Source organism: Hypanus sabinus, chromosome 1 (genome assembly GCF_030144855.1).
Source record: "Hypanus sabinus isolate sHypSab1 chromosome 1, sHypSab1.hap1, whole genome shotgun sequence".
NCBI classification, from domain to species: domain Eukaryota; kingdom Metazoa; phylum Chordata; class Chondrichthyes; order Myliobatiformes; family Dasyatidae; genus Hypanus; species Hypanus sabinus.
The window spans coordinates 104340868-104354121 of NC_082706.1; the positions used below are offsets into that span (position 1 = coordinate 104340868).

The 13254-nt window shown below is 39.2% G+C and overlaps 1 protein-coding gene across 1 annotated transcript in view; it reads left to right on the plus strand.

Moving 5' to 3' along the window:
- LOC132396041 (eukaryotic translation initiation factor 3 subunit E-A) overlaps nucleotides 1-13254 on the plus strand; it is a 165102-nt gene that overhangs the window by 56458 nt on the left and 95390 nt on the right. Inside the window, exons 6-7 of the mRNA XM_059973374.1 lie at nucleotides 536-661; nucleotides 840-964. Coding sequence (XP_059829357.1) covers nucleotides 536-661; nucleotides 840-964 — 251 coding nt within the window. The remainder of the gene's footprint in view (nucleotides 1-535; nucleotides 662-839; nucleotides 965-13254) is intronic.

Sequence of the window (13254 nt, forward strand, 5' to 3'; positions counted from 1 at the left end):
GCTCTACCACACGCTGTGGTGGCGGCCAAGTCCCTGTGTATATTTAAGGCGGAAGTTGATAATTTCCTGATTGGTCAGGGCATCAAAGGATATAGTAAAAACGCAGGTGTATGGGGTTGAGTGGGATCCATGATCAGCCATGATGGAATGGTGGAGCAGACTTGATGGGTTGAATGGCTTAATTCAGCTCCTATTTCTTCTGGTCTTATGGAATTATGTAAACAAACAGAATGCTTAATCAAGCAATGTATTTACATTATTTCTCATATTACTGAAATATTAAATATACTATAAAAACCGATTCTGGCAAGGCTATCTTAACTGTGTATTAACAGGTGTTATTGTGCAAACCTTAAGCCATACTTCTCATTTGTATGCAGTTCTGCCTTGAAATAGAGATGATTCAGAAGTCGCTGATGCTGGCTTTTAATAACCGTCACATATAATCCACTGTTTTTGACTGTTTGCAGAGAAGTGCAAGTTTTTTGGATTGAAATATCCAAAGAGAATAATACTTTTTTTCCTGTTTCTACAGGTTCCTTCAACAGACCGGAATGCTTTAAGTTCCCTCTGGGGCAAACTAGCATCAGAGATACTGATGCAGAATTGGGAAGCTGCAATGGAGGATCTAACACGACTCAAAGAGACCATTGATAACAATGTGAGCGTTCATTCTTCTCATAAAGGTTGAACTTAGTGCATGTACATTAAAGTGATAATTTTTCAAGTTTCAGGGTTACTCTTCTTTTGGTGTATTTGGTATGAGTTGCACTTTGAAGAAGGTTGGTTTCCCATCAGCTTCAACCTGTAGATTAAAAATACTTGTTTTTCCTTCTCAGACTGTCAGTTCTCCTCTTCAGTCTCTTCAGCAAAGGACATGGTTAATCCACTGGTCACTGTTCGTATTCTTCAACCACCCCAAAGGCAGAGACAACATCATTGACCTTTTCCTCTATCAACCGCAGTAAGTACAGCACATGTCGAGCATTTCATTTGTTCCATATAGGTTAGTCGAGTCAAGAAATGCTGACCTTTTATTCAGAATATTGGATAAAAATTAAAATGGAAAACTATAAAGTCCAATTAGTCCTGTGTGTGGTTCCAGGCACCATACCTTAATAAAATAGAAAGATTTCAATGTCAAAGACTATGTTTGTTGTTTGCTCTACTTGCCTAATTTGTTCTTTTCATAATGGGTCAATTCTTAATGGAAGGACTTTGCAAAATATTCTCTGAACACTAATATTGTACGATAATGATTTAAAGTCAAATCTTGCATGTAGTTCTCAACACTACAAGGTTGTTTGGTTTTCAGTTGTGTGATTTAAAAAAAATAAGCGGCTGAGTTTGATACGTGAATCTAACAGATGATTTGTAAAAGATGTATCATTCTGTATAAAGAATTTGGCATTCATAACCAAGTACACATAGTATGCTGTAAAAATCTACAGCGACTCTTAAACCATGAATAGTTAGGAAGGAAAAAAAAGTCAGCAGCAGACTGATTTGTCCCAAGCAATAAAAGGAAATGTAGAGCTAGAGCAGAGGTGACCCGGTGAGAACCTCAGAACAGTGAATTTATTATTGTTCTTGTCCATACAACTAGATCTGATTCACATTTCACTAAAGTGGACTTGGTAGTTGCATGTGCATTGACAACTTGTGCTTGGCTGTTGTGACATGTAAATTCTAAAAATAAAAGTCAATATTTGTATTTTAGATTGTAGTTTAAAATTATCTTCAATTTATTTCTTTATTAAGCTCGGGAAGAAATATACTTCCAAGGGATAAAGGGCCTGTTATTAGTCCAAAGTAATAGCAATGCATCTTATGCATTCACTCTCAGTAAGTTTTTACTGCCTTGGTGTCGTTTTGGGGAATTTGAAAGCATAAATATTTATTCCTGTAAATGTGTTATTGCTGATGTTTTATAAAATGTGATTAATATAAAATCATGGAGTAGGTAGTACAGGGGTAATACCTGAGTGGTTTTGATAAACTACAAATTCCTGACAGTGGTTGAAATACTTTCTCAATGAAAACTTAATATTGTCTATTATGAGGATTAAATTGTTGCATAAGATTAGTTAACTTTGAGTGTGATAATGTTGACATTTGTCGGATCAAATTGACAATTAATGAATTAATAAATATGCTGTAGTCTATTAATAAGAGAGGACTTATGAAAGAAAAATTTTCAAATTAGTTAGTGTTCTTTGGTGGTAATTAGCAGAATAAATAAGATGAAACTGGTTGATGTGATTTAGTTGGACTTTCAGAAGGCCTTGATTAAAATACCACATGAGAGTTCACTAATTAAAATAAAACAGCTTTTTTTGAGTCGCGAGGCTGTGTCTAGTAGATGCTGTGGAGATTGAGGCTGAAGGCCCAGTGGTTAACATTCTCTGGCTGTTAATTATTTGAAAGAGCGGACCCAAATTAATGTATCCAAGTATATAGAAAGCTAAATAACTGCGACAGTGAAGAGGATGTAACGGGTTTAATAGGGTTAGACATTTGTACATCATGAATTTTATGTGCCTTAAGAGATAAAATTAGCTGTAAACATTGATATATTTAAAGATTAAATAACTATGACCACAAAACATGTAGACTTTTCAACGAGACCAGCTGTACTAATGTGTGTTATGGAACTTTTCCTGCTAGCAGATGCAGTAGATGTGTTTCATTTGAAACATGAGGGGCTATAAATGTATTAATACATAAACCAGCTTCCTATTTGAAATGTAAGAAGACTTCATTTTAAACACAAGATGAAAATGAATAACTTGTAGTATGCAAAATGTCTACTAACTTCTAAACAGGCAGGAGTCCAGATCATGAAATTATTGGGATTTAGAACTTGTGTGGTGTAGTTTTAGATTAATTATCCATCCACATGAAATTGCACACCACTAATGTATCTGACCAAGTGCCCTCATTAGTTTTTGGTCTGCATTCTATCAAGGACATACAGGAAGTTTCTAATATGGACCACATGAGTGCCACAAGCCTATTGCAGTGCATGGTGTGGATTAATTCTGTTTAAAATTACAAGATGTCTTGACCATTGTATGCTGTTCTAATTTGCCCTTGAGTGTATGTCACAGATTCTTAATTGCTCCCTTTTCCATGAATATTGATTTTGGTAAAGAGACATGCTTGCTTATTTCAGCTTTTTGTTTGCAGGAGTTACATTTTATTTTTTTTTATTTGTTGCCTACTTAGCCTGTGGCATTCAATCAGTTACTGTGTATAGTGCTTTAAACCCGGAGTTAATTGAACCCAAAATGATTTTGTGGTTGGGGAACTCAGTATGTTGTGTTGATTGTGTTGCAAGGTCCAAAGTTACTAACGTTAATATAGGAATGTAATGTTCAGTCTTTTTTTTGTATGAAAGTAGTTTGTTTCCTTAAAAAAATATATCTTGGATACCTGTTAAGCTCATCTTCTAAGGTATCCAGGACTCTTAGGGAAACATTTGGAATTGACCAAAGAGGTGTGAGAAATGCTGATGCATTTCAGTCAACAATCCTTTTTCGGAGGAGTGATATAATATAATTCAATCAAGAAGCCAATTTGATTGAAAGAATGTTCAGTAGATGAAGATGTGGTTTTAATGCAAGTGACAAAAGAACCGGAGAGGGGATTTTTATTTGGAAGAAACTGCATTAAATTATAATTGTAGCTGATTCAGTTGGAACTTTCTAAGTTGATTCGTTCTTGTATTGGTATCCTTACTCATCCACTTGGAGTACTGTGTTCTTTTCTGGTCCCCCTGAATATAAGAAGGATATGGACGCTTAGAAAGGATACAAAGGAGATTTAACCAGGATGCTGTCTGGATTGGAGTGATCTATTATTAGGATAGGTTGAGTGATCTAGGGCTTTTTTCTTTGTAGTGAAGAAGGTTGGGGGGGGGGGGGGCGACATGCTAGAGGTGTACAAAATGTTAAGAGATATATTTTTCCCGGAGTAGCAAAGGCTAATATGGGGAGGCATACTTTTAAGGTGATTGAAGGGAGGTAGGCTTGTTTACGCAGAGTGGTAGGTATTTGTAACACTGCTGGGTGGTAGCAGAGGCAGGTATATCAGGGACATCTAAGAAATTCATAAATGGATACATGGATAAGGGCTCTGTGGGAGAGGGTCTTCAAGTAGGTTAAAAAGTTGGCACATAGTGGGCTAGATGGCCTGTACTGTACTCACTCTCACATGCCAATCAACTCCAACCTGTATCTCCTACTAACCACCAATGTTAGGAGAAATTTATGTATGTCAAATAATTTACCAACCACTGTGTTTTTAGGATCTGGAGTATTTGGTGCCCCATCCTTGGGAGTGTTGGTTGTTAACACAAGTGAGGCATTTCACTTTATGCTTCAATGTACATGTTATAAATTGAATCTGCTTGCTGCTGTATTGGGATCTTGATGCAAGCCTTCAGACTCAGCTAGTGCATCTGCGTAGAACGGCTGCTCTGTTGGCAGACCACTCATATTTTATGGTCTGTCTGATCACTAACTGCTGGTTGTGACAGAAATTTCTGTGTCCCTTTGTCAGTCGAGCTTTTTACCAGAAAGAAGACCCCTGTCTGGACAGAGCTGAATTGCCAAATCGAGAGGAGGAGAGAGTAATTGACCTATCCAACACTCCCCAGGAGTAGCCCATCCTCAACGCTGAGCTGCCACACTACTTACCCTACTGGCCCAACATCAGCTATCGCTGGCAGCTCCTCCACATTGAACCATGATGTTCCCAACGTTCCAATACACAGCAGTGGGAAAGGTAATGGTTCATACTGAGCTCCCGGCAACAAGATACCAGGCATGTCAGCCTGCAGCAGTGGAAAGGCAGGGAACAAGCCAGATTCCCTGCAGTGCCAGCTCTGTCAGTATTGCATTTCAGTGTGCAACATGCTGTGATGACCCAGTGAGTGCTGATTCCGTTAGTGCTCTTGTTCCTGGCAACACATTCTGAGTGTTAAAACAGTGTATTCAAAAAACAAAGCCTGCACAGCTGGTTATTAGCCAACTGCTGCACAATTTAAAAAATGCCTGATCCCATCTGACCTCAACCTTAATTAGAGTTGGTCACTTCCCTAATTTCCAAAGTGGGCACCTACATTTGGGATATTGCAGAGTGATTAAAACCACACCCCCTTCCTGGTTGTGAAGTAAAATAGAGCTGTTAGGAATAGTTTAGTTGTGCATTAAACATTCTGCCTTTAGCTAGTCTGGAAGTGATTTAGAAAAACACCCATATAATTCAGAATATATTTAGGCAAAGGTGACCTGAGGAGAACTGACCTGCTCTAGATAAATATCACAGAGAGAATGCAAATCTTCAATCCCTCTTCAATTGTTTTAGCAGCAAATAAAAACTCTTGGACTATCTTGATTTAAAGTTGGGCCAGTCAAAGAATGAAACTTAGGGTTCTCATAAATAGCATGATGCACAGAAAATTGCAAATTTCAGCATTTGATATATAACATTAGCATTAATTCAAATCTCAGGTCGAGAATTCTGGATCCTGAATGAAAAACTTTTGAGGATGAATTCATATTAATAGTCTGAAAACTTGTCATTGCCGAATCTCACAAATCACAGTTTTAAATATTGACTATTTATGTGAGGTATTGTAAGTCACTGAGAAAATGAAATAAGTGATAGAGGATTTTTGAAAATGTAATTCTTTTAAATAGTTAGTTTAAAATGCTGGAGATTTGCCAGGGATTATGGATGTCCAAGTGTGACGTGGTGGGCAGGAACTATATTCTGGTATGTTGTGCATTTATTCAACCCTGCACGTTTACATATTTAAAACTATTGGAGTTATACCTCTTGGAATATACAGTGTACTTAATTACAACACTGTTGTACATTCTAGTAGGCAATTGCAATTCATTTTAAATTATAGCTGTCTGAATTCTCATTGTCAACTATAACATCTTGTTCTGGTTATATCTTAATGTCTGTCACAACCCAAAATATTGAACCATGGAAGTAGTCTCAACTTGTGTGTTTTTATTATACCATCATCTGAAGTGTATCATTTGCAGCTTATTTTATTTCTATAACTTTTTTACTAGGTAGCTGAGCAAGCCATCCCAATCATTATCCAGTGTCTTCTGAAAATTGCTTGTGGGTATACAAAAGGGCTGTGTCTGCTGTATTGGAACCTCATGTTACAGTTGTGCGAAGCATTGCCTGGCTGTAATTGGGAGTATTGTTTGCAATTCTGGTTGCCACACTATAGGAAGGACCTGATTAACCTAGAAGTTGCAGTAAAGGTTCACACAGATGTTGCTTGCATTGGAGGGTTTAAATTATAAGGGCAAATTGGATAGGCTGGTACATCGTAACCCAGAAGCAAGGGAGACTGAGAGGTGACCTTACAGAGGTTAATAAAATTTTGATAGACATAGGTAGGGAAAATTGCCAGTCATTTTCCCAGTATAGAGGAGTCAAAAAGCCAAGGGCATATGTTTAAGGTGAGGGAGGAACGATTTTAAGGGAGAAAGAGTAAGTTTTTCCTCAGAGAACATGCTTGGTATATGCCAGAGGAGATGATAGAGATGGGTACAGTTACACTATTCCAAAACAATCATTTGGATAGACATGCAAATAGAAAAGGTTTAGAAGGCTGTTGTAGAGCAGGTAAATTGGGTTAGTGTAGATGGGCATCTTACTTGGAATGGGAAAGTTGAGCCAAAAGGCCTGTTTTCTTATTGTGTAACTCTTATGAATATATAAGAGAGCATTGGAAAGATAGAATAAAGCCAGAAGATGTTGGATACACTCATCAGATTATGCTGCATCTGTGGTTAATGTTTCTGGTCAAAAGTTCTTAGTTCTGTTGAAGGGTTTCAGTTTGAAAATGTTAAATCTGTAAGGCACTAGAGGGCTTGGCTGGCATGGGGGCTAAATTAATTGGACTAACATCCAGGGGCTCGTCCTATCAATCAACACATTTTCTGCCTAGGTAGCTTCCATCTTGATGGCATGAACATTAACTTCAGGTAATTTCTACCCCCCCTTCCGTCTTCTTCCATTACCCACTCTGACTCCCCTCTCACCTGTTCTCTACACTTGCTTATCACCTCCCCTGGTGTCCTTCCTCCTTCCCTTTCACCCATACTCCACTCTCCTCTCCTATCAGATTCCTCTTTATTCAGCCTTACTTTTTTCCATCTAATCCCTCCCAGCTTCTGATTTCATCCTCTCTTCCCCCACCCACCCTATTTTCCCTCACCTGGCTTCACCTGTCACCCTCAAACTTGTACTCCTTTCCCTCCCCTAGCTTCTTATTCTGGCTTCTTCCCCCTTCCTTACCAGTTCTGATGAGGGCTTCAGCCCAAAGCATTGACTATTCCATAGATGCTGCTGACCTGTTGAGTTGCTCCAGCATTTTGTTTCTGTTACTCTGGATTTCCAGCTTCTGCAGAATCTTTTGTGTTAAATCTGTTTATTTTCCCACAGATGTTGCCTGAACTGAAATGTGTTTGCTGCATTTTTTGTTTTTATTTCAGATTTCCAGCATCTGTAGTTTTTATTTTCTGCTGCAAACATGGAGATAGTTGGAGAGGATTTCCTTTGGGAATTGGACATCTGTGAAATCCACATTGTAACAAGAACAACAATCCCAGTTTCTGCTGACATCTATTTAATGAGTTTCTGTGAATAAATTAGATAAATAGTATGGTTTGTGTGTTGAAACTAAAAGTGAGATTAAGAAAAAATGCATGGTTTTCCTTGTAAGCCTGTTGTAAGGTAGGATTATGTAATGCAATTATATTCGTTACTGAAATTGCATCTTAGATTTTTAAAGTCTCTGCTATGGTTATATCATCACCTAATTCAACTTCTGCCTCTTATCATAAGGGTGTTTTTGAGGTTGGATATTGAGACCCTGGATAATTATTTGAAGTGAAATAATATCCAAGATTAGACATAGAAAATGGTGATTGAAAGTAGCTGCTTAGGTACTTTGTGGTGGTGTATTGTCTATGGTTGACAGTTACTGAATTTATGATAAATTACTGTACTGCATGATACCATGTCATATACTTGGCTAAAGACCCAGCTCAAACACATGCAAACTTTTCATTTGCTGGTGGAATGCAGCAGACCAGGCAGCATCTATAGGGAGAAGCACTGTCGAAGTTTTGGGCCGAGACGTTGACAGTGCTTCTCCCTATAGATGCTGCCTGGCCTACTGTGTTCCATCAGCATTTTGTATGTATTGCTTGAAGTTCCAGTATTTGCAGATTTCCTCATGTTTGCAAACTTTTCATTTGAATGCTTTAAGATTTTATACACAAATTTCTATTTATATATATAGAATAAGAACCAGGATCGTTGAGTTAGTAAATTTTCAGGCAATACACAAGATTGATGACATTGCGGTTAGTATAGCTGATTTCCAAAGGATACATTGCGATACAGATCAGTTGCAGACATAGGTGGAGAAATGGCAGATGGAGCTTAATCTGGCCAAGTGTGAGGCATTGCACTTTGGGAGATCAAATTTAAGGGGATGGTACACAGTTAATGTCAGGACCCTTAACCATGTAGATTTACAGTGGCATCTTGGGGTCCAATTCCGTGGCTCACTAAAAGAGCTACACGAGTTGACGGTGGTAAATAAGGCATATGGCATGCTTACCCTTTTTTAGTCAAGAGTCAGGAAGTTGTGTTGTATTTTTATAAAATTCTGGTTAGGCCATATCTGGCTTGGAGTATCCCATTAATTTTTGGCCGCCTTATCATAGGAAGTATGTGGAGAGGGTGCAGAAGAGGCTATTTGCAAACTTGGGTTGTTTTCTCTGGAGTGATGGAGTTGATACGGTTATGATGGAGTAAGACAACTAGTATCTTTTCTTCAGGGTGAAAATGTCTAATAGTAGAAGGGTATTCATTTAAGGTGAAAGGAGGCAAGTTCAAAGGAGATGTGCCAGGCAAGTTTTTTTACACGGTGGTTGTCTGGAAAGCAGTCTCGGGTATTTTAAGAGGCTTTTAGATAGACATATGAATGTGCAGAGAATGGAGGGATATGGATGTGTAGGCATCAGAGACTAGTTTAATAGACTTTTAATTACTAGTTTACTTAGTTCAGAACATCATTGTGGAATGAAAGACTTGTTCTTGTGCTAAATTCCATGTATGGTGTGACACTAAAAATAGATGTCAGGTGAGGTGAGGAAGGTGAATGCAATGTTGGCATTCATTTCTAGAGGTGTAGAAATATAAGAGCAGGGATGTGATGCGAAGACTATAAGGCACTCGTGAGACCACACTTGGAGTATTGTGTGCAGTTTAGGGCTCCTTATTTTAGAAAAGGAAGTACTGACATTGGAGAGGGTTCAGAGAAGATTCACGAGATTGATTCCAGGAATGAAAGGGTTACCATATGAGGAATGTCTGGAAGCTCTTGGGCTGTATTCCTTGGAGCTCAGGAGGATGAGGGGGGATCTCATAGAAACATTCCAAATGTTAAAAGGCCTGAACAGATTAGATATGGCAAAGTTATTTCCCATGGTAGGGAAGTCTAGGACTTCAGGATTGAAGGATGTTCATTTAGAACAGAAATGAAGAGAAATTACTTTAGTTAGAGGGTGGTAAATCTTTGGAATTTGTTGCCCTGAGCGGCTGTGGAGGCCAAGTCATTGGGTATATTTAAGGCAGAGATAGATAGGTTCTTGATAGCCAGTGCATCAAAGGGTATGGGGAGAAGGCAAGGGAGAGGGGATGACTAGAAGAATGGGATCAGCCCATGATTGAATGGTGGAGCAGACTCGATAGGCCGAATGGTCTACTTATCCTTTATCTTATGGTCTTACGCACTTTTATTAATAACAATGACAGTTTCTTCTGCCTTCTTACACTCTTGCATTTCTGGCACCCTGCTTGTGTCTTCCACAGTGAAGGATGACACAAACTGTTTATTCAGTACATTTGCTAGTTCTTTGACCATTACTGTCTCCCCAGCATCACTTTCCAGCAGTCCAATATCTACTCTTGTCTCTCTTTTACTCTTAAGTATCTGGAAAAAACTTTCCTTATGTATCTGCTTTTATAATATTGGCTAGCTTATGTTCACATTTCATTTTTTTCTCTCTGTGGCTTTTTGATTATCTTCTGTTGGATTTTAAAGCTTCCCAATCCTCTTCCTTACCACTAATTTTTGCTCTATTTGCCCTCTTTTTAGCTTTTATGCTGTCTTTAACTTCTGTTATCAGCCATCATTGCCCTATTCTCCCTTTAGAATACTTCTTTATCCTTAGGATATATCTTAACTGTGCCTTCCAAATTTTCCTCAGAAACACTAGCCAGTGCTGTTCTCCAGTCACCCCTGCTAGTAGTGTCTCCTAATCACCTTTGGCTAGCTCCTCCCTCATGCCTCTGTAGTTCTCTTTCCTCCATTGTAATACTGATGCCTCCAATTTTAGCTTCTCCTTCTCAAACTGTAGGGTGAATTCTATCATATTATGGTCACTACTTGCTATGGGTTCTCTTTACTAAAGCTCCCTAAGCAAATCTGTATCATTACATAACACTCAGTGCATTCAACCACAAGTTGCTCTAAAAAGCCATCTCATAGCCATTTACAAATTCCTTCTCTTGGGATCCAGCACCAGCCTGATTTTCCCAGTCTACCTGCATATTGAAATCCCCCATGATTATTGCAATGTTGCCCTTTTTGAATGTTTTTTTAAAAAACCTCCGATTTATGATTTGTAGCTCACATCCTGGCCTGTATATAACTCTCATCAGGGTCTTTCCACCCTTCTTGTGGTTTCATAACTTTACCCACAAGGATTCTACATCTTCAGATCCTATGTCTCCCTTTCCTGAGGATTTGATTTAATTTTTTTGCCCGCAGAGCCACCGAACCCCTCTGCCTAGCTACCAAGTCTTTTGATACAGTGTGTATCCTTCCTTTAATGTTGAACTCCCAACTATAATCTTCTTTCAGCCACGACTTAGAGATTCTCATATCCTCATACCTACCAATTACTGTGCTTCAAGACTATCTACCTAATTCTGTAGATTGAGTGCATTCAAGTATAACACCTTCAATCCTGTATTCACACACACACACCCACCCCTGCCAGCTGCTTAAGACTTTTGCACAATACTGTAGTAATCTTATGTATTGCCCTGTATTGCTGTCACATAAAAAAAACTGTGACATTCCCCACCCCAACCTGTCCTACACCCCTCCTGCAGTGCCTCATTCTCACCATTCCCAGTATCCTTTTCTCCTGCCAGATTTACAAACTCGCTTTCTGCTCCACATTAACAAATACAGAATATACAGTCAACATTTCGGGCTGAAGCCATTCATCAGGACTGCAAAGAAAGGTGCAAGATGTCAGATTAAGAATGTGGCCAGTGGGGAATCAATATAAGCTGGCAGATGACATGCGAATCCAGTTGAGATGGTAAGAAGGTTGGTGTGGGGGAGGGTGGGTGGTGAAGTGAGAAGCTAGGAGGTGATAGGTGGAAAAGGTAAAGGGCTGATGAAGAAGGAATCTGATAGAGTAGAGTAGATCATAGGAGAAAGAGGAGGAGGGAAATCTGAGGGGACAGGTGAATGGAAAGGGTATGAGGGAAGCCAGAATGGGGAATGGTGGAAGAGAGAAAGGGGAAGGGAGGGAGAAATTACTGGAGGTTATTCTGGCTTTGCTCTTCCTTTCCAGTCCTGATGAAAGGTCTCGACCTGTAATGTTGAATGTTCATTCTCCTCTGTAGATGGTGCCTGACCTGCTGTGGTTCTCTAGCATTTTCTGTGAGTGAGTGAGTGTGTTTTCACATTTTGTGGGAGCTTGTTATGGAAATTGGTTGTAGTATCACCGCAGTAGGTTATAGAAAATTCTTTAGAGAGGTGTATTGAAATATTTCTGTTTAAAGTTTGTAAATTCACTCTTCAGTGTTGGATGCTACTGGGGAAGGGGTCACGTTGTCCTATCCATCAACTCCTGTGAATGGTTGAGGTTTTGCATACTGTATGTACAAAAAGTTCTAGCATCATATAGTTGAACCCTTGACTTCTGAGATAGCAGGAGTTAAGGACAATTTAGTTTGAGCAGTAAAGTCACATTAATGAATAAATATATTTTAACAAGTGAATGGGGTAGCTTCTTTCTTAGGTTTTTTTTGAACCAGCTGTGTGTTGTGTTCTGGCCGACCAAATGAGCTGGAGTTAATGGCTCCTCTGGATCTTAGCAGGAAGATAGTTTTAATTATGTTGATGGACAGTAGAGGAAACACAAGACCCAGAGACGAACTAATTTGGATAATCGGTGAGGAAGAAGCAAATTAGCAGCTCCTTTGACAGTATTAGTTAAACCTGATGTAGGATATTGCATGCTCCTGGAGCAATTTTGAATTTATTATTACATTACCTGAATATACTGCATTACTGAACTCCTGAAAGTAAATGTTCACAAAGGCCAATCTAGCAGATTCTGGAAATCTGAAACTTATAGGCTATAGACGGCGTGGCACACGGCAGCAGCAGCCTTTTGGATCTGATGCTACTTTAATTTAGTTTTTAAATTTAATTTTAAAGCACAATTAGTGTTTATGGCAATGGATAACAGGGCAACTATCTATCATCGCTGGATACTGCTAGAATACAAAGATCGCCCAAAAACAAACCTTCATGAAAATCTGGTTAGATTGCGCGACCTCGGCTTGTTGAGGGAATCGGGCCTGCAGTCCTCGGAGTCGCCTGATGCCGGTGGCCGGAGGTGGGGACGTCGTAAGCGATGTGTGAGGGAGCGGAAGCGAGGCGAGCAGGCAGGAGTCTGTGCCAGGAAAAAAGCAAGCCGTAGCCGACCAGCTCTCCCATCCATTCGTTGCTACATCTGTGGCAATGAAATACTCGGCGGGAGTACAGAAACAGACTGAATCCCAGACGCTGCCATTCAGCTGTTTATTTATGTAACAGATTTTTCCCAAGCCATCGGACTACCAACCTACTGCCCTCTGCTGTGCCTATTGTCTTGTTTATTATTTATTGTAATGCCTGCACTGTTCTGTGTACTTTATGCAGTCCTGGGTATGTCTGTAGTGTAGTTTTTGTGTTGGTTTACTTAGTTCAGTGTAGTTTTTGTATTGTTCATGTAGCACCATGGTCCTGAAAAACGTTGTCTTGTTTTTACTGTGTACTGTACCAGCAGTTATGGTCACAATGACAATAAAAAATATCTTGACTTACATAGTGTTGGAAATACTGCAGATTAG